Genomic DNA, 21,850 nt, shown 5'->3' on the forward strand with positions numbered 1-21,850 from the left:
TTTTTTTCCTCACAGGGAGCACGAATCTGAAAGAAATGAGCCCACTCTTTTAAATGAGAGGCAGTTTAGATTTTTTGCTCTGAGAAGAAAGCAGAGTAGCTACTTTTTATTAAGAGGGTGTTTAAAAGTTTACGTTCCAGAAGAAATTATAGGTTTTGAAAGCCTAACAGCTGTGAGATTCCTTCTTTGTTTCTGTGTTTTGGAAAACTTTTCATCCTCTGGGAGTGGATGGAAGAAATTATTTCAGAGATTTTTCACCTTAGTGCTGTCCTCAAAATTCTAGGAAAATAACAGATGGAATCTGTACCTTAAATTCTGTTTAATGTGGGATTACTCTAAAAACAGATGAGAAAGATAAATATTCTTGCACAAAATTTGCAGGGCAGATTTTTCAGCTCAGTGATATCTCATAGGATGTAAATCCGTATATCCTGGAGTATTTTCTCAGCTTGCGTGTTTGTAAGTCAAATAAATTTTCACTTCCACCCAGTTTGTTTGAATTTAATTATGTTTCTGACAGGTAAACCAGGATTTAAGAGTATTTTAATATTTATATCTGAGTGTTCAAACATTTTATTTTGTAAAAAAAATTCTTTAAAGTGTCATTCAGAAGTGAATCAAGAGATTAAAAAATAAGCTTTACACAAAATATCTTGTGACTGCCGCTTTTCAAGTGGTTTTCTAAATTTCGATTTTCTGCATTCAGATCATCTGATAAGTAATTTTCCTAGTTTCCTAAAAATAGGAGAGGCTATTCTTTTTCTCTGTAAATAGAGCTTTGGTCTCACCCAAGTAAACATCTGAGCATTTTGTCCTTGTCTTTTTTTGCTCTTGACTTCTGTAGGGAAATTGTGAAATTCCACAACTCACCTCTCCAACAGTTATTTAATGTTTGATGTTCAACCTCCTGCTGTAATCTCTTAGAGACTTCCAGCCATTATTTTCATATGGCCACTTTCACAATTACATGTTGTGATAACTTAGGCAAATTATAGATAAGAGTGATGCCATAGGCAGTGTTCAAAAATTCTGATGCTTAAATTTTAGGGGTTTATATACTTAAATCCCTTTATAAAGGAATTCCTTTATTCCTTGTAATATTTCATGGTTTCTCATCTGCTAAATAGAGGGGCAATATTAGTACACCTTCCAGAATTATGCACATACTGGAACACAACTGAGGTGACAAAATAAGTAAGAAAAATGCCTCAAATTTTTATAGGCATTAAAAAGAAAAATAGTTGCCATGTTTCTCTTGATTTCAAAGTCATGGACACTGGCAAAGGACATCTCAGTTGGACAAGAACAATAGCTAAAATTTTCTCTTCTTTCTTAGTGCTGCATGGTTTGTTATTAAGTACTGAATGTGTCATTTTTATTGTTACATTATAAAACTTATCTAGGGTTCAACTATATTGACCTAAAATTTTTCTAATTATTAAATGAACATCTTGTACTATACATTATGCATTTGCTAGAAAAATATTTTCTGAGATATTAATATATAAAAATTTAAATTACCATATTTTGTCCCATTATATTAATGAGATATACTATCCAGGGATTGTGAGAATCTTGCAGCTGCTTAAAGGGTTGTAGTTTTTTATTTTCAGTTTGATATGATTCAAGCACAAAGTCATAGGCACTAATACAAAGCTGCAGTACTTAAACCAGCTCTTCTAGCTTTCAGTCAGCTGGGATGAAATTGTTAAAAAGACAGCTATTTTTGTCTTTAGGAGGTTAGTATTAGACTAGACTTTTGGTTGATATAAGCAAATATTCTCAATTTTACCTTCTACAACATAAATTCCTAATTAGGTATGGCTGATGCAATACTTCTATTTTTATATCAGATTGTGCTATAAAAGCAGTGAACTGAGGTCTTAGCTTCTATGAGCCAGTCTGAAGCAATGAGAAGTACTTCAATAGAGCATTCAAAATCTTATTAATATTTCTATGTAGTTATAATTGGATACATACAGGCATAATTTCAGCTGAAATCCACTGAAAAGAACTTTCTTGATACCTTGACTGTTAAATTAAATCAGCAATAACACATTGTTCATGAAAACAGCCAAAATATGGACAAAAAGAAAATTTAATTACTTGGATCCAACAGTGAGCAAATCTTTTCTGAAGAAAAGAAAGAACAAAAGGAGCAAAACCATGATTACCAGCTAAACTTTACCTGCTTTTCCCAGTAATAAAAACAAACAACAAAAAAAATCAATAAGGAGTAATTGTAACATGTGGAGAAGATAATTTCAAAGGTATATGGCAAAAAATAGTCACTGATTGCACTGAAGTTTAGTCATTGTCCTGAAGTTAATTAAAGATTAAATTAAAGAAAAAGCTCTTAGGATGTGTGATCCAAAGTTTTCTAATAATCTTGTGTGCCCTATAAAGTGTGCTTTGTGATACATCTCAGTCTGACCCTGGCTACATCATTGTTATGATGGGTGGTCAGAAATTGCGGGTTTTGTGCTTAGGAGAAATTTCCTCAGTACTAGCCCATTGAATGCAATTCTTAATTAAAGATTTTTTTTTTCTTCCTTTTCTTCTGAAATCACCAGCATGAACAACTAATCCTTTTGTCCCCTTTGATCTTTAAATAGAATATTTGATAGGAATGCTAGAATTAAACTGTGGAGGATTTTGGGACAGGAATCCTTAGAATTGTACCACAGAGTTCTCTACAGATTAACTTTCTGGTAAAAGTGAAAAAACTTTCTTGAAGTTATTCAAGACATTCTAATGTATGCAAGTTAAAAACTATGACGTGGCCACATACATAAGCATTTTATTGTGCAATGATGGTGAAGGACCTAGAGGGGAAGCCACATGAGGAGCCGCTGAGGTCACTTGGTCTGTTCAGCCTGGAGGAGACTGAGGGGAGACCTGACTGCAGTTACAGCTTCCTCATGAGGGGAAGAGAAGGGGCAGACACTGATCTCTTCTCTCTCATGACCAGAGACAGGACTGAGGGAATGGCCTGGAGTTGTGTCAGGGGAAGTTCGGGTTGGATATTAGGAAAAGGTTCTTCCCCCAGAGGGTGTTTGGGCACTCGAGCAGGCTCCCCAGGGCAGTGGTCACTGCATCAGCCTGACAGGGCTCAAGAAGCTTTTGGACACTGCTCTTAGGAGTGACTCTTGGGGGTGGTGCTGTGCACGGCCAGGAGTTGGGCTCAATAATCCTGATAGGTCCTTTCCAACTCAGCATATTCTATGATTCTGTGACTCTACTCCTATATAAACTCTTGAGATAATTATGCCATAAATAAGATAATGATTGGGAAACTTATTCATTTTTCTATCATTAAGTAGATGGACTATACAGAGATCCAAAAATAATTTAAGGATGCCAGTACCTCAGTTTCTCAGGCAGTGTGCACCATTCCTTTGCTGGACATACATCAGCTTGCTGAGTTGAAAGCTGCGTGATTTAGCCAACACTCAAGTGTTAAAGACATTGATTCTTTTCAAAATTCTCTCCACTTATGGACTGTTTACTTGGGATTGCAGGAATACACCTCACCCTCATCTTGAACACCAAATGGGAAAGAAGTAGAAATCTCCAGTTTTAATCCAGCAGTTTGAATGTCAATGCATTTGTAAAGCTTGTGAAGAATAAAATCTAATCCTCTTCTCCTTCAAGCAATGGGCTGTTGTAGAGGCATTTTTAAAGTGTATCCATTTCTGTGGCCAATTGGCTAGACTGGCTGGTTCCTCCCAGCAGTTTCCCGTACAAGGTCTTCATGCTAAAGAGTGACTCCGTGATTTCAAATGGGAGGAGTCCCTTTGGGTGCACAGGAAACTTAGGAGGTATGTGTGTTCCCTGATGTGATCTCAGTAGCGATTCATTTTGTTCATATTTGACAAATTTTATTTCATGCCAAGAAATGACAGGGCTTGGACCTAAGTATGGTGTATGGACTTACTCTGTGAGTTTAGGTACATTCAATATAACTTTGGAAGAATACCCATACCTTATTACCAGACAACATATACCAGCTACTTTGGTAAGAAATCTCCTATAAATAAAAGAGAAACAGTGTCTCAACATATTTGATCCTTCTAAAGGTAACCAGTTGTTTAATAACTGTCTCTGATTTTTTGTATCAGAAGAGAAGATTTATGTTTGTATACTTGACAAAGCCAAGGATTTTGATTATAAAAACAGGTCAAATATATTACAAAGCAGTCTGCAAATACAGTGTTACAAGAAAGTAAAGTTTCCTGGCTTTTACCCAAATAAGTTCTCTCCTCAATTATTTATATTTGCAAGTTCACCATTGCAATATCTGTCTTTTAGATGAAATAATATTCCTCCTAGACTTTCTGAAGGGGGAAAACAAGTGTTCAGTAATGAAGCCCTTAAGAATATTGCTTTTGGGGGGTTTTGCATGTATGCAAAAACATGCATTTAGATAAAGCTGAAGCTGTCAGAAAATGTTACAAAATGCAGTAATGTAAAATGTCCTGAAGCTACTAGGCTCAATCAAAGCTCAGAAAGGCACTTTTCTGATGTGCTGTGTTCCACGTACACTTATTCTAAAATGAAGCTGTCCTAGTCAGTCAGGGAGTCAGCTTGCTGTCGTTAATGCCTCCTCTGTAGCAGTTTCCCCAGTTATGTCATTCAGTGTGATCCAACTGATTTATATGATTTACGCATGAACCAGTTATTTCTAAACTTTGAAGTCTATGCAAATTTCTCTCCTGCAATTATTGTAGAGCCAATTGCAACATGTTTGAAAAAGCAAAAAAGAAAAAAACAAAAACAAAGTTTAACCCATCCAAAAATATTACTTACAGAAAAAAACGCTGAAAGTCCTGAGCTAAGAAACAGCTCCCCCCAGGAAATGCAGGTTTTGAGGTTTTGAATACCTCTGAATGAAATTAATATCTGCTTTTTGGCAGGTCTGCAGTAAAGCACTTAAGTGTGAGAGACACTGAATATTATTTTCTTTTAAGATGGAAATGAGAAATGGTCTTTCAAAATGCATTTCATAGCATTTTCCAGCAGCAAGAAAATCAACTTTTTGCAATAATCTCTAGATTTAAGGAGTTCATGGCATTCTAAAAGCCATGGCTTTCTTACTCACACTCTAAGTTGGATTCCTTTTATATTTTGGTTCTTACCAAGATTTCAGAATCTTAGACTAGAATTTGACTATTTTTTGCATGAGAGATAAGTCAGTTGTTGTTGAGGGAAGAAAAAGATCTAACTGTATTCTTTGAAAACAAAGGCACAGAAAAAACAGCTGAAGCTGAGAACTGAAATCTGGCTGCTCACTGAAGACTAGGTTCAGAAAAGCACTTAACTGCTGTAATACAGCATTTAACTTTTAGCCTCCAGACTTCTAAAGTATCTGTGCTATTGGTAATATTTCCCTGAGCCACAGTTTGTATACCTAAAGGCACATCAGTACTGCTAAGTGGCAAGTGAATAAGGAGCAGGATTGAGAAGGGGACTCATCCCTTGCTTGAGTCACAGCTTAATTGTTGGCCCTCTTCACAGATGTGATTTGGACCTCTCCACCTGTCTCTCCATGCAATATACCTTTAGCAGGATAGACACTGTCTCCAGAAACGTGTATGAAGCAGGTTTCTGTTTTGTTGTGGCCCCCTCCCTTCTTTCAATGCTGAACAGAGTATAGTCTAAGCCCTACGAAACCTCTGGTCTCACTTCAAAACACACAACATTATATTTAGCTTCCTTTTACTCCCATTGCCTGCACTACTGACTCCTATTAGTCAGAACAATAATTGAGCTGAACAATAACCACTCAAAATAATAATTGTGTATTTTAATCACTCAGGCCCTAAGTGGAACCCAGGGGAGGTGTAGTGCCAATACGATGTGGTAGTATGGGATTTGGCCAGCTTGGAGCAGAAGGTGTGAGCAGTAAGGAAGGGAATGCAAGCCAGCAGGCACAGCAATTCACCTATGCTTGTATTTTATGTCAGCAGTGTAGCATATTCTGAAACCAAAGTTCTGCAACATACAACTTGATCAGCAAGGATCTGCTTGTGCTAGTCTTTGTCAGAGGATGACATAGATAAGTCAGATGCAGATATAAATAATATGACAGAGGCTTCTGTAGAAACCTCCTCCATCAGTTCTTTGCTTGGACCCACCTCTTGGCTTCTTCTCTTAAAAAAGGTATTACTTCACTCCTAACATAAGCAGAGGACCTGCTTTCTTGTAAAATGCTGTTAATGATGCCACCATTTTGTATGAGATATGAAGACACTTAGGCAAGATATGAGACACCTGGGTCCTGCTCATTCTTTTTGAGTGGTTGGAAGTTATCCTGACTTCTTCACAGTGGGGTGTGACCAGAAGTACTCTGTTAAAGGACTTGTGTAATGTGACAAGAATTTCAGATTCACAGGGCCTGTGTAAATGGATACTCTAACTGGCCTTTAGGGTCCTGTCCTAGCAAATCTGGGACATGATCTGGATCTCTGGCAGAGTAAAACACGATGGCTAGTTTCCTCTCAGATTCCTCTTGTTATAAAATAAGGCTCACATAAATATTGATGGCATCTGCTCTATATAAAGACAATATAAGAAAGGTAATATATAATATAAATACAGGGACTGTCTTCTCTCTTTTACATACGTTTTTCAAGAATTAGATTGACAGGAAGTTTTTGTGTAAGATGAAGATCTCATAGGTATATGTCAGCACAAGAACCAAAGTGGATTTTGGAAGGTGTGGATGGGAAGACATGTAGATTCCAGCTGAATTTAGGGGTCAAATAGGTGCTGATAACTTGGCATTGACAAGACTACTGGAACAGGGAAGAAGCATGACTTTAGGCATGAAAGGAACCTAACTGATAAAACTCTCAGTACTCACAAATGGAAATATCTCTGGCTTTAAGCAGCAATTTCAATATAAATTTGAAGATTCTGTTGTTGACCGTAAATATGAGTATTCTGCTTTCTTCCTTCTGTGGTGCTAGTCTTTTTGGAAAAAATTGACCTGTTCTAGGTTTGGAGGTATACAGCAGTTGAATAAGTGACTCTGAAAAGTAGTTCTGGGCAGTGAAAATAATAAAGTCCACGTTTTTTTGAATTTGGATTTTCTGCTGTTCAAAAAGGTGTTCAATAAGGAAGTTTCCCCTTGTGTTTTTTCTAACCAATGTGTCATTCATGGCATCATTTTCAATGTGGAGTCTTTTATATCTATGAGGAACTGACCTCATGTTTCACCCAGTAAAGGCAATAATAGAGCCTCTCTCCTCTTTTTCTCTCAGCTGTCTATTTAAAAGAAAAAACATGTAGGATCTTAATGCTCTGAGACCTGAAGTGCTCAGTTAAATTTGATTGAAACTGGCTGATGGTTCAAAAGCTATTGGAAAAGGATGGATAAATATACCTTCACACATACCATCAGTGTTCTGCTAGTAAAGTGCAGAAGTTAGTCCCTAGGAAACTAGAGCAAAAATCCCTTCTGAGCATATTCAGAAGCATGTGCTATATCTCAGAACCATTTTAATTTAAAAATGTTCTGTGTAAAGACTATGTTCTGTATAGTTCTCTAAAAGTCAATGATTTAACATCAAAAAGGGAGAAAAAATTCCAGAGAAAAAGAAAAGAAACATAATTTTAGTACAATCCTGATAATATGAGTGACAACAATCAGCTCAGCCTGTACCACTGCAGTGAAAAGTTAGATTCATGCTTTCAGCACAAGTTACCATTATTATGGAAAAATAGATTAATCCCTTCAAATTCATTTCAGTAGAGTTGCATTTTTTCATAAAGCAACAGGTTGAGTGAAAGGAGAGCCATTGCTTTGCAATCCCACATCCAGGAATTTTGAAATCCCTGAGGAACATGCAGCTCTTTGTCATTGCTCTAGATTGTCAGTCCAGCATGAGATACTTGTGCTCCACTGCACCATGGCAAGATGCTAATGTGAGTAGTAACTAGTGTGCATTTTTAATCCAAGTTAGAAACTCTGGCCTGAAAATATATATTTTACTAGTACATATGACTTTTAAAGTCTGAGATTAGAAAATTAAATACAGAAGAGAAGTTCACACATGCTGACATGTGCCATGCTGATGTGAAAATTGAAATGCATTAGATTGTCTACAATGCTTTTTGTCCCTTGAGATGTCAAAAGCATACCAAAAAAAAAAAAAGAAAAACCGCAAACAAACCCTGTCTGATCTCTTTATGAATTTGTCTGAGAAGAAAAAAGGGTATTTTTGTCTGAAAACAGAATAATAACCCTTTGTCATCGTGTAGTTCAGAATAAATTTATAGAAACCATCAAGATTATCCTGGATTTACTGTGCTTTAATAAAGAGGGGATTTTAATCCAGTGCTGGTGTGACTGACAGTTCTAGTTTACATAGGAAGAATGAGAAGCCTCCTCAGGATCCTCCATGCTAGGATCAGTCAGTTACTACTCAGCTGATTCCCTGGATGTTTTTCCTTTGCTTTTCCAGGAGATTTTGTGTGGGAGGGCTGGGGAGGCAAGCACTGCTGTCAGTAGGGGAGTGTTGATTTTTGCATTCCTGAAAGTCACTGCTGTAGTAAATGAAGATAATTGGCAGGAATCGATTAGCTTTCTAGGAGGGTGTTCTTAAGGGTTGAGCTCTTTTCACAAATTGCCCCTTCTGCACTTACTGCTTGAGAGGCATAATCTCAGCCATCCCGAAATTCACAGAACAGGAGATTGATTTCCTCCTTTTTCTTTTTCTTTCCCTGCCTTAAACTCTGCAGGTCAGTCCCACCCCAGGGTGCATCCGGGCGTTAATGAAGATGTTGTACTGCCCTTACTGCAGAGGACTTCCCACTGTGAAACCTTGCAACAACTATTGCCTCAATGTAATGAAGGGCTGCCTAGCAAATCAGGCTGATTTGGATACTGAGTGGAATCTGTTCATAGGTAAGAAGAGTTTAAATATTAGTGGAAGGAAACTCTGGTAATATCAAATCTCTGCAGGGTTCTGTGAGGTTAGAGGACGCTGTTGGTCAATATTCAGAATGAAGCAACTGCAGATGCAGCTCGCTTTCTAATTGAACTTCATGGCTTGCAGTAAGAAATGACTGCTCGCCATGCCCTAAGCCAGTCACGTGTCACATTTCATGTTTCCAAAGAAACGGTGTGGAGTTACAGCTCCTGAGCTGAATTATTACATGCTATTTGAAATGTTGAGAAAGATTTGGTTGAGGATTTGATAACAAGCTTAACATGGCAGAAATAGTGTGTATTACAACTGAAAACCAGGCTCTTGCAAGCTGAGAAGATAATAACATTGTATAACATCCAGCCAACATAATTGTATAACATCCAACATAAATCACAACAGCTGTTATTCTTAATTCTTGTGGTACACAGTCAAAAACCTTTAAAAGTTACATATATGAGAAATTATTAATTCCTTATTCTTGCTTCAAATATGCTTCTCCCTTCCAGTATACTGGAGTAGAAAATACCAAACATGCAACCCAGTGACAGAATGGGGCATAGCATATATATTTAAGAAAAACTACTCCCACAATTTATTTACATAATTCTTCACTCAAATAAACTAAGCATAAAAAAGAAAGAATTGTCCTTTAAAGAGCCATTCAGCTATCCTGTAGCAAAAGAAAACAAAACAAAAAACCAACCATTAAAAAAAGCCCAAAACCCACAAAAAAAAAAAAAAAAACTCTCAGGAGAGTAACATATAACAAGAAATACTACTTTTAAGTTGCTTTTGGTGATAGGATAGGATGACAATTAGACAAGGCTGATGATAATATGGAAGGAATGGAACAGCTAGTTAGCCTAGACACTAATGAGTGTCATTGTCTAGACTGGATTTTGGAAAAATAAATGCAGCTGGAAAAAATGGGATAACACTTTCTTTATTGCAGCTGAAGAAAGGAAATTTATTTTCTATTTTTGGAAAGATAAAACATAAGCAATCTCATTCTGCTTAATTTCAAAGCCCACTGACCAATGTGACTTTGAAAATTTGACTCTGACTCATTCATGGATTTTTGCTTTACTCAGCAGTGCAAGATGGATAGGGAGAAGAAAACAGGATGAAAAATGAATCAGATTATGAAAAGTGAAAACGAGCATTGAGCGTGCTATAAAAATAGCATGCAAACAACAGTATTAAACAAATGATGCAGATTCATTTGCTTTCCCAGGTCTCTTGTGCTGGTTGGAGGAGTTGACATCAGAAACAGTGCTGTATGTAGGGATACTCATGGGATTGCTGGAGTAAAAAGGAGAATCTAAACATCCTCAGAAAGCTAAGTAGGAGCTGATGGGAAAAAAATTCTAACCTGTTAAGGACATTGCATAAGCTACTTCCCCTGCTGCTGAATGATAAGCAAGTGCTGAAAAGTCACTAATTCTGATAAAAAAAAAAAAAAAAAAAAAAAAAAAAAAAAAAAAAAAAAGAGGCACTTTTTAAGAAAAGAAACTCAAAACATTTGAACTAAAATAAACAACAGAGTTTTTATTAAGACAAGCATCAGTTTAAATCAAAAGCTGGAAGTTAAGGTTTGAGCTGTTAAGATTTCCTTTTCTGGTTTAAATTCAGTGAGAGTGCTGGGCATGGTGAGATGTGTTGGAAAGCGTGGAAATGCTTACAGATTCAGACTTTCAGAATCTTTGCTGCAAAGCCCTTGTCTGCATCAACGTCTCTTTGGTTTTGATTGTTCTTGCTCTTAGAAAATAAAAACTGCATAAAAAAAAGAGTACGCTTTTAAGAAAAGAAACTCAAAACATTTGAACTAAAATAAACAACAGAGTTTTTATTAAGACAAGCATCAGTTTAAATCAAAAGCTGGAAGTTAAGGTTTGAGCTGTTAAGATTTCCTTTTCTGGTTTAAATTCAGTGAGAGTGCTGGGCATGGTGAGATGTGTTGGAAAGCGTGGAAATGCTTACAGATTCAGACTTTCAGAATCTTTGCTGCAAAGCCCTTGTCTGCATCAACGTCTCTTTGGTTTTGATTGTTCTTGCTCTTAGAAAATAAAAACTGCATGAAAGCTTATATGTTATGTTAAAACATAGTGCTAATTTATTAAATGCCATGTCAGGCAGGCTACTGTGCAATTATCCCTGCAGGTCAGTGATGATAAGGCAGTATACAGTACAAATACATGAATTCATATTTCCTCTTTCTTCTAACTATACAACTTTCCCTCTGTATGGGGAAGAAAATAGAGGAGATACAAAGATTTTCATGTGTTTGGAAAAGGTATTCTCTTTTATCCCATTTTTCAGGCCTCTGACAGCTTTGCTGAAGATGAGGGTCCTTCCTTTATGAAAGACTGAAATGAGGCAAGTTGTCTCTGTCTCTGACAGCTGTCAGAGGCTTTCTAATAACACATGCAATTCCCTTAGTGGTAAGCACAACAAAACTTCTACTCACTGAATTAAAGCGAACAGCAGCATTTTACAGCATCGCTGAGCTATGAAAGATTGGAAATTACGCATGAGCAGTTTTTATCCCTGTTCTAATACTAGGAACCATGCACTAGTGAAAAAAAAAAAAAGATAATTTTGTGCATTAACAGTCTCTGCCTAGGCAGGAATCCCAAATGTTATTGCATATTCATACACAAGATAGTTTTGCTTAGCTCATAATCTGTGCATTGCAAAATAGTTTTCCTTAGTTCATAGTTTGTGCATTGCAAGGTTGTTTTGACAGAAGTTGGTACTAGGAGAAAACTCTCAGATATGTTTGTCAGTAACTAAGTAAATCCTGTGGTTTGGACTGCACATCCTGATATTGTTCTGTAGTTACAGCAGTGGTCCAGCAACAGGCAAGATCTGCACATGAGGAACAGAGGAAAGTAAATGAGCTGTTTGACAACAAGATGTGCTGCATGTTTCACCTAGTTTATAAATATAGAAGTCAGGACTGAAATCACATATATATAGTGCTAATAAATCTTGCCTCTACTTTCAAAGCTAGGGAGAGTGGGACAACTTCCCCTAAACATCTGGTGCTTTCCAAGATTTTATAGACTGTGAAAATTGGTAGGAGGTGAAACAGCTGCAGCAGCATGAAACATGGCTTATTATATATTTCCTGGTTTGCCACCTTAAAGTCTGTGTCCTTTTTCTGTAACATTTCATTATAGGCTTTTTGTATTTTGTTGCCTATATTACTGTGTGATAAAATCCAAGTGTTGCATATCTCATTCTAGCAGATCATCTGCAACTCAGAATTTTGCCTGAGAAAGAAAGGCAGTCTTTAATATCATATTATAATTATAAAACTGTAATGAAAAAATGCTCCTTCCAGGTATCTATATAAAATATTTAAGAGGCATTTAAAAGTAAACCCGCCACACTGACTTTAAAAATGTGTATTTTGCAAAGCTTGCTTCTGATGTTTTGCCTGTCAGTTACCCATCATAATCTCCTTTGCACCCATCTCAAGCAAAGTTAGCAAATGCAAGATAAAAAGCATGAGCAGAGGAACTGTACTGTTGAGGAAGGAGATTGCCTCAGGGAGGAGTTGACTGATTCTTTGGAGTGGGGAAAAGGGGATTTTCTCTCTCATGGCCCAACAGATATAGTCAAAATTATTCATCTCTCCATGGAGCTATACCAATTAACAGCAATAAGAATCAGGCATCCCACTGTTCATTCTGTCACAGAAACAGACGAGATGGATAAAATTATTCCCACTAACAAAAATGTAAAGCCCCTGTATCTTAGGGAATGGCATCCAATTTTAGCAATACTGTTGTTACTCCTCTTTCTCTTACTAACCTGTATTTAAGTTACTGTTCCTATCTTGAGATTCTTTGACTTTCCTTAACCTTAGCTTTCCCTATAATTGGTCATTTATTTCCCTTCAACTGCTCTTTTTCTCAAGCAAGACTGTCAGCTGAGGAATGAGCCCACCTCAGTGGACACCACACTTTCTCTTGGTATCCTCATTCACGTTCAGAATCAACAGTTGTAAAAAGATTATTTCCACGGAAGCAAGTGCATCTCGTTCTGACAGCTGCCTTAATTACAGGTTCAGGATGGCAAAGTGGCCATAACCCATTTATTTCTTGGAGAATTTTTTTCCACAATTAGCCTTAGAGTTAAGTTTCTTCTGTCTTGAGACAAAAACATAGATGATACTAAATCTGAAAATCTAGCAAGATTGTGGGCCAAATATGATAATCCTTATAGAAGTAATTCAGCAGAACAGAAGAACAAAAATCCAGGTAGTTGTTTTAATCATAGTAATTACTGTATCTGAGCTTTTTTGGTGGAAATCCAAAGTAATTGATAAATGCTTTGTTGCTGTAGTTAGTGATGCAGTGTAATGCCTATGTAGCAGTGTATTAAATGCAATCCTTGAAGGTTTTACACTGCTTCGCTATTTATAATAGCAGAAATTAAAAGGGTTTTTTCCCCTACAAATAATTCAGTAATAAATCAGACTCACCTCAACCATACCCCCATGTTTTATTAGGCAGGAGATTGTGGAAAACACTTCAGAAGTTGTGCAGTAGCAGAGACTTCATCCCTGCCTGTGAAAAGGAGCCAAGAGTTTATGTCCACAGCTACCCCTCTGCTTAGAGTGGGAAGCAAGTGGCTTTTCTCTGAGTGTATTCCATATTTGATAAGCCCTACTGTGCACTAAGGCAGATCAGCATGCAGGGTGTTCACACTGCAGGATTCAAGACCTGCAAAGCTGAGAGCCAGAACCTCCTACTGCCTCCTTCCTGCCAGGCTTCACCAAAGGAGAAAATCATATATATGAGGCTTCAGCAAAAGATTCTCCTGCCAATGTTAGAATTATTTCTCTTACTGTCATTACAATGGCTCTGCATTACTAATTAACTTTCTTCTTGTTGTGCTTTAAGAATCCCTTTTTTCTTCCCATCAATATGACTCAGACACTTACCTTAGGAGTTCTCCTGAGGAAGAGTATACCATGCAGTCTCACTTAGAGCAACTAGATTATTTTCAGAAAAATTACGCAACGAAACCTTAACTACTTACTCCTAGGGAAAGTTTTAGTGATGAAAATATGCAATCAATTATCTTTACTGCTTACAAAAGTCCTCGGGTCTCTGTGCTTTCTCTGTTCCACGTGCAAGGATAAACATTTTCTTTTAGTGCTTCAAGAGGCTACCCTGATTTGATTTTGTAATGACTTGTTATAGGAATAACTGTGTCTTCACGATTCACTTTGGTTCAGAGAAAAATCAGTCTGTAATATTAATAATAATCCTTTACTATTTTCTTGTGATTTTATGAGGTCTCAAAGCAACCTTCTCTTCACCAGAATGAACAGCCTCAGCTTATTCAGTCTGTCCTTGTAGGGAAGGTGCTCCAGTCTTCTTATGGAAGACTGGAGCACCTTCCCTACAAGGGAAGGTGGTCCTCTGGATTTGCTCCAACCATACAACATACATGTTGGGGACACCAGAGCTGGAGGCAGCACTCCAGGTAGGGTCTCAGAAGAGCAGAGAGAAGGAGCAGAATCCCCACCCTCACCATGCCGGCCACGCTGCTTTTAATGCAGCCCAGGGCTCCACTGGCTCACGTTCAGGTTTTCATGAACCAGCACACCCAAGTCCTTCTCTGCAGGGCTGCTGTCAGTCACCTCTCCAGCCAATCTGTAAGTGTGTCTGGCACTGCCACCATCCAGGTACAGAACCTGGTGCTTGACCTTGCTGAATTTCATTAAGTTCATGCAGACCCACTTCCCAAGCTTGTCAAGGCCCCTCTGAGCCCCTGGATGACACAGCCCTTCCCTCCAGCATGCTGACCACACCACACTGGTCCTTGGCATTGTCACACACAAGCTTGGTGTCATCAGCAAACTTGCTGGGGGTGCAGTCAGTCTCACTGTCCCTGTCACCTACAAAGAAATTGGACAGTATCTGCCCCAGTACTGACCCCTGAGACACAGCACTCGTCACTGGGATCCACATGGACAATGAGGCATTGACCACAACTCTGCGTGTGGCCATCCAGCCCGTTCTTCTTCCACCGAGTGGTCCAACCATGAGACCCATGTCTGTCCAATTTGGAGACAAGGATGTCATGCAGGACAGTGTCCCACCTTTTGCATGAGTCCATGCAGATGAAGTAAGTCGCTCTGCGCTATGCTGTAGCCTCGTCATAGAAGGTTGCCAATTTGTCAGGCATGATTTCCCCTTCATAAAGCAATACTGGCTCTTACCAATTACCTCTTTGTTCTCCATGTGATTCAACATAGTTTCCAGGAGAATCTGCTCCATCTTTCCCTTTTATTTATCTTTGCACAGTGCAGAGCAAAGGCTGGCAGTCTGTTGTAATGCTCAATAAGCAAAAGTCTTGTTCTGGCTTAATCATGGTAAGTAAGAGCTAAATCAGTTTTTATCAATTTTAGTTACCTGGAACTTGAATATCTTTTCTCTACCACCCTCCTCCTTAATCATTATATGAAAGTATACTCTGCTGTTTTTTATATGCTAGCCTTTCACAAAGACTCTGGGAGAAAAAAATAAGTTATGTTATTTCCTCCATGGAAAGGCACTGCAAAAGATTCCTGCAGCCCTGAGGTGCCATTATCCCAAATTCAGAATTTCTGATAGAAATTCATTAATTTTGGTTTGATGAGTGTAGAATGGACACTTGAATACAAGCGTTAAATGTTTGTAATTTGCATCTTGTGCTGATATAAAAACTGATAGAATTCATGGTCAAGACAGCCTAAAACTCAAACCCAGAATATAAAACCTTATTTTCAGTTATTATATGATTTTAAAGTATTTAAAATTTTAGTAAGTACTTAAAAGTATTCAAAGTTCAAGTGAAACCACCTTTGCCAAACATTAGAATGAAAATAGGGAAAATTATCTTAACCTAATGTCTTTTGTCTTTTCTACTTACTTCTTAAAACAACTTGAGCTCCTCCAGAGTTTGCAGAAGTAATAGTCTCTTCTTTGTACATACTATAGTAGCTATTATACACCAATACCTATTCCCTTAGATGAAGTGTCAGGATTTGATGGATGACTCTAATGGTGTGAAGCCACATTGTGTTGATATATAAAAAAATGAGATTCCTAATTCAGAATAATTTTTCCTACTTTCACTTATTTTGACAAAAACAAGGGAAAATTAGTAGAGCACTCTGATATGTGATACAACTGCAAATCTGGTTAATCATGGGTTGAGAACAAGATTTGCAGATGTAAATCTAGTATTTTTAATGAAAAAACCTTTCTTGTGCTTCAGGCCAATTAGTTTCCATAATGCATAGGTAGCAACATGAAGGAATTTGCAGTGCCATTAAAAACACAGGCTTAACACCTGTTAACAATTATGTCAGTTCAGGTTAAAGATATGTAATTGTAAAAATGAAAAGTGAATTCAGTTTGACAATGCCTAATTAAAAGTATTATAATTTTTTAATTCTCTGGTAAGCAGTAACCTTCATGATTCCATATTTTCCTCTTGTTTTCCAAAAATAGTATAATCAGTGCCTACAATTTAAATACAATACCAAGATGTGATGGTTTAGAGTACACAGGAGCACCCCTGAAATAAAGGGGACATCACCATTCAGTAAGGTAAATAATGTGTAGAAGAGGGGAACAGTATTTGTTATTTCCCACTGCTTTTCTTACCTCAGAAGTATAAAGGATATACATCTGGGTGTGTAATTCTTCAGATGGAAATGAATTCAGCCTGAGAGAAGCTTTCTGAAGTTGTGGGACTGCCAGCAGAATGCAAAAAGGCACCAGTCCTTGCCTGCTGCTTAAACTCTACTTATCCTGCCAAATGTCTATGCTCCCCCTGGGGCAATACAGATTCTTACAAGCAGCTCACAGCATCCATTGCCCTGTGTGTTTGCTTTAGGATGTGTCACTGAAGAAGGAGATTCCCTCCTGGAGGACTGTGGGGACTGTGCTCCTATTACTGGATCAAAAGAGCTGGGACTCATCTGGCCTGATCTTGCCAGTGACAGCATTGACAGCTTGTTAATTGGGGGTGCATCCTAGAAGGGTGCTAGTGGTTTCACTCAGAGGGACTCCTGAAGACTGCAGCTCCTAAAGAGGGACTGTGGATTTCTGAAAATGCAAATGTTTAGTTGAATGATAGCAGCAGATCTCTTGGGACTGTGAGCTTTGACATGTCTTGTGGAAATCACATATGGAGATTAACTATGCCATCCTCTTTAAGGTACAAAAGATATTAGTGCTCATCACCCATCATTATGTCATACATCAGCTACAAATACAAGATCAAATTCAGCCACTCTAGAATTCTGCCTTTGGCATGCAAACACAATTCTATTGAACTCTATGATTTCTCCATATGCAGGAAAAAGCTTCTCAAAATTTGAAGTGATTAAAAAATTTGAGTCACATACTCAGCATTTTCAGCAGGCCCCATGTTGACTGCAGCACTTAGATACTACAGCTTCTTTTGAAAATAGCCAGACTGATCAGTACTGTCAAAAAGTTTAAAAGATTTTATAATGAAACCATTGGACTCAAATGATGACTCTTTAGTTCCATTTTCATTCCTCATCGCCAACTCCTTCATATTATTTCACATCAAAGGAAATATCTGTCTAGTACGCATGGGCACAGTTTGGAAGTTGCAGAGAACAGCAAATTTCTCTCTGTTTAGATTCAAGGGAAGTGCTGGGGAAGCTGTTTTGCCACTGCCCTTGAAATGCTATGAATTAACCAAGGGATGTTGCATAAGATATGTCTAGAAACAGGAAATATGTTCATTATTTATTGCTCAAATACTCTGTGTTTCTGGGACTGTTGTTTCATACTTTTCCACGTCCATAGCTATGCCTTCCCAAAGGACACCTTGCTTCCAGGAGAGCAGTAAACAGTGCTGCTATTTCTGTCCTCGGTTACCATGCATATTAGCACCTCAAAGAGTTTTCTCTTCAGTGGAGGATTTGATGTCTCAATTAATTGCATTTGTGTAAGGCTGAATCCCTGTTTACCTGTTGGGATATCCCTCAGGCACTTCACTGTGCTGATCCCCCTGTTTCACAGGCAAGAGACCAGCTGGAGAATATTGTGCCTCTTACCTGATCGAGTTTCCCTTCTAGTTTGGGGGATTTGGGGCAGCAGGTCTCTCTGGCATACAACTGTGAATGAAGCACACACCCAGACTACAGAACTTGGCCGTGCTTTTATAGTTCAGTTACCTGAAAGTACTATCTCTGTGCAATTGTACTTTTTTTTCTTTTTTGCTTTTTTTTAAGGATTACAAATCCAAACGCACATGTGAGTCTCGTTTTACCCAAAGCAGGTGGGACTAAATATCATTTTAATTGGCTTGAATTTGCTATTTTGGCTGTGCTTTATTGAGGCAATGCTGTATTATACTAGCAAGGGTAAAAATTATATTATTTCTAAAAATATATCTTCAGTTAAATCACCATTTGACTTGGTCAGTATTGATAAACTTGAGATAATCTGAATTCTATTTTTGGCTAGCACCCCTATTTTTAAGGGAAAAAATAATTGTGCAATAATTAGAATGTCGTCCAGAGGAGTACTGGTGGTTTTGTTTCAACTTTAGTTGAAACAAAATTTATCTCTCTGTCCATGTTTTTCCATTTTGTTTCTGCTTGTATTCAGCTGCGCTTAAAACCATATATCTGAGGAAAGTATTGTTTGCACCATGACTCCATTTTATATACTTAAAGTATTTTATCTTGGAATCTGCATCCATTTTAGAAAACTGCATAAATAAGAAACAGTTTTCATATGCTGAAAATAAACTAGAAACTATGTAATATCTTGAATGATGTGTTTTTTCTGATAAATTGATTTACTAACTATTTCAGATTCTCTAAACTTCATATTAGAAACAAATGTCAAATTATTCAATTCTCCATTACTCAGGCAAATGTAATGGAGAGATAAATGTAACTCAGAGCAAATTTGTTCTTCAAGTAACTATAAAAACAACTGATTATATCTGAAAATACTTTGCTGAGTTTATTATACAGTATCAATAAAAAGTGATCCCTTACCACAATGATATCAAAGCAAAACTGACATTGATTTGCTTTGTATTATAGTTTTGAGCCATTGCTTGATGAGGGCTAATCTGTGTATGATAATGTCTTAGGTAGCATATTATCCATTAAGAATCACAAATTTCTTTTTGGAATACAGAAATAAAGTAGTACTGACAATTAACTTTAATTTCTCCTTACAAATAAACCCTAATGCTGCAAATGAACAATACACACAAAGATAAACACATGCACGCAAAAAGTGATTTTTGATTATAATCATTCTGTCAGATTCCATAAATGAAAAGTCTTGGGGCTTCTTAGTATCAGTTCCTTTTGCTTTTTTGCTTCTTGAATTTCAGAGAAAGTTTCAATTTTTCTTGTAGATGAAAAATTAACAAAAAACTCATCTCATTAAAACAATTCAAATTTGTAGACACTCTGAGTCTAAATAATTTAATTTTCTTTACTTTTAGACTGCTTTTTCAGGTCTTTTTTGTGCAATGCAAATATTATCCTAAGCTGCCAAAAGCTCTAAACATTATTAGCAATGTGCAAAACCTACTCAATAATCTTGTATCAATATTACATTTTATGTATGTATAATACACATTATACATATTTTGAATATATTTTATGATATGTGATATTAATGCAAGAATAGTGTTCTTAATGTAAACAAATTTTACATTAATGTAAAATATTCTTGTTCGTTAATGTCAACAAAATGTCCTCTTTTTTCCTAATGAAGTGTCACAGATATATACAAAGGCATTGATTAGACTCAGTCACTTTACTTGTTTTGGAAAGACTTTTTAAAGATAAGCTAATAGAAGAAGGTGAAGAGTGTTTGGCTGAGCTATAAATGTCTCATAATTTAAGTTATGAGACTATGATAAAGATCCCTAGGTAGTAGCCCATATCAGTGCCAGATTTAGTGGAGGAAAAACTTGAAATCATTGGAGAGATTAAAAGTTCAGTAAAATAAAAGGTTCAGGAATTATTTCTTTCTGATAAGGGTCTTATGGAATTCCTTCTTGTAATACGTTAACCGTCCATTTTTTCTTGTAAAGAATGTCTTATCAGAAGCAGGAAATACTAGGAGAAACATAGAATTTTTTTTCCCCCTCCATTATCTCTGCCTAATCAACAGAAGACCTTACCATTTCCAAAGTCAAGAGAGGTAGTTTGATGCAGAGTGCTATGACAGTGGTATTTTGGTATGGCCAAAATTCATTGAGCATTTTTGCAAGAGTGGAATCTAAAATTGTTCTGATGCATTTGGGAAATTTCAATGTGTTCAGAAAGTAATGTGAAAAACTCCACTCTTATATTTCTTATTTTTCTGTGTTACTCAGTGTCACTTGCCCTGTAATATAACATTCAACATCCTTTAATGTCATTTATATTGCAAGTTAACCTACGGGAGTTTAAACTCCCGTAACATGTATTTTTCATTTAGCCACCAGAACTTTCCATGTCAGTAGGAACTCACCTTCATAATATCAGACTTCAATTTACAGCAGCAAAGAGCCTTTTTACCTGTCTTGTCTTGTTAACTCTTAAAATATATTTAACTGTGAAGGAGAAACCAGCAGCTTGAAAAATAAAAACCACAATTTTGGTTTTGCTGAATATTTGTTGCTGACCTCAGAAGAGAGTCCAATTTTTCAACTAAATGATGCATCTCACTGTAATGTCAGAAAATGAGATGAAGGACAGTCTTCCCTCTCAGTGTATAGGTTACAACACTATCTTGCACTTAATTCAACTGTAGAATAAGATGAAAACCATCACTAAAACAAATGATGAACCATGGAGAAAGGACAGTGCCAAAAGGCAAGAAATTATCTTGAGCATGAGATAATAAAACATAGAGCACTCACAAGATTCTAGCTTGGATTTCACAAATGAAATTATACAAAAGGTCTTCCAGTAGATTTAGCTCCTTTAATAAATAGAATCACATCCACTGGCCTTTAGTTATACTTCAGCTTCCTTATTTCTGTATATTGGCGAAAAGAAGGAAATTAACAGGATATAGACTCTCTCTACTCCAGGAACAGGAGTGACAGTTCTGGCCACACACAGCTACAGTTTGTGATTTGTGTTTCATTTGTACACTCAAAAGAAGTGGTTTATGTATTTCTTATGACAAACTAAAAATTAATCCATGAATATTTTGTCAGCTGAAATTTTGCTAACATCTGCAGTGCTGACAACATACTTTAAATCAGGTTCTCCTCTTTGAACTGCATTTACTATTTGGTTAGCTTTTCATAAAAATTAGAAAATTAGATATTTGTGTTTCCTTTCTCATTTTTCCTGGGAGACTGTCTGTCAGGAAAATATTTCCATATAAGTAATAAAAGATGGCTGCTCCAAGTTACACTGATGGCTAAAAAGACATTTCAGTAATATGGAAATCGTCTATTCTAGATATTAATGACTGATATTCTTATTTTATTATGTTGACTGCACCCAGATAAATCACTTTCAAATTATATACAGTTTTGAGGCATCTCATAACATTTAGTTTGCTTTTGTTCTCCATATACTACTAATATATTCTTAGAGTATCTTTCAATCTTTCATTAATACAAGTGTATGTTTGGTGGGGTTTTTTTTCAAATGCAACTGCTAGAAAAATATGTACAGAGCCTAGTTGTCCAACTGATGTGTGTTTTGAAGAGTGTAAATATAAATTAATATTTTAAAAATTAAAAAGGAGCAAAATTATGGTAACATGCAAGTGATTTTAAGAAGCCTTTGAAATTTCCATTCTGATCAAACTTTTCTATAAAAGCATAATAAAAGGATTATAAATTACTCAGGTCAAAATACAGAAGGACAATGTGACAGAACTTTAACT

General features: G+C 36.7%; 1 protein-coding gene across 1 annotated transcript in view; it reads left to right on the forward strand.

Annotated features, from left to right (window-relative positions):
- The window catches only part of GPC6 (glypican 6), a 716,537-nt gene that overhangs the window by 509,102 nt on the left and 185,585 nt on the right, over positions 1-21,850 (forward strand). Inside the window, 1 exon segment of the mRNA XM_041423396.1 lies at positions 8,746-8,911. Coding sequence (XP_041279330.1) covers positions 8,746-8,911 — 166 coding nt within the window.

Source organism: Onychostruthus taczanowskii, unplaced genomic scaffold (assembly GCF_017590055.1).
Source record: "Onychostruthus taczanowskii isolate IOZ18803 unplaced genomic scaffold, ASM1759005v1 scaffold77, whole genome shotgun sequence".
NCBI lineage: Eukaryota > Metazoa > Chordata > Aves > Passeriformes > Passeridae > Onychostruthus > Onychostruthus taczanowskii.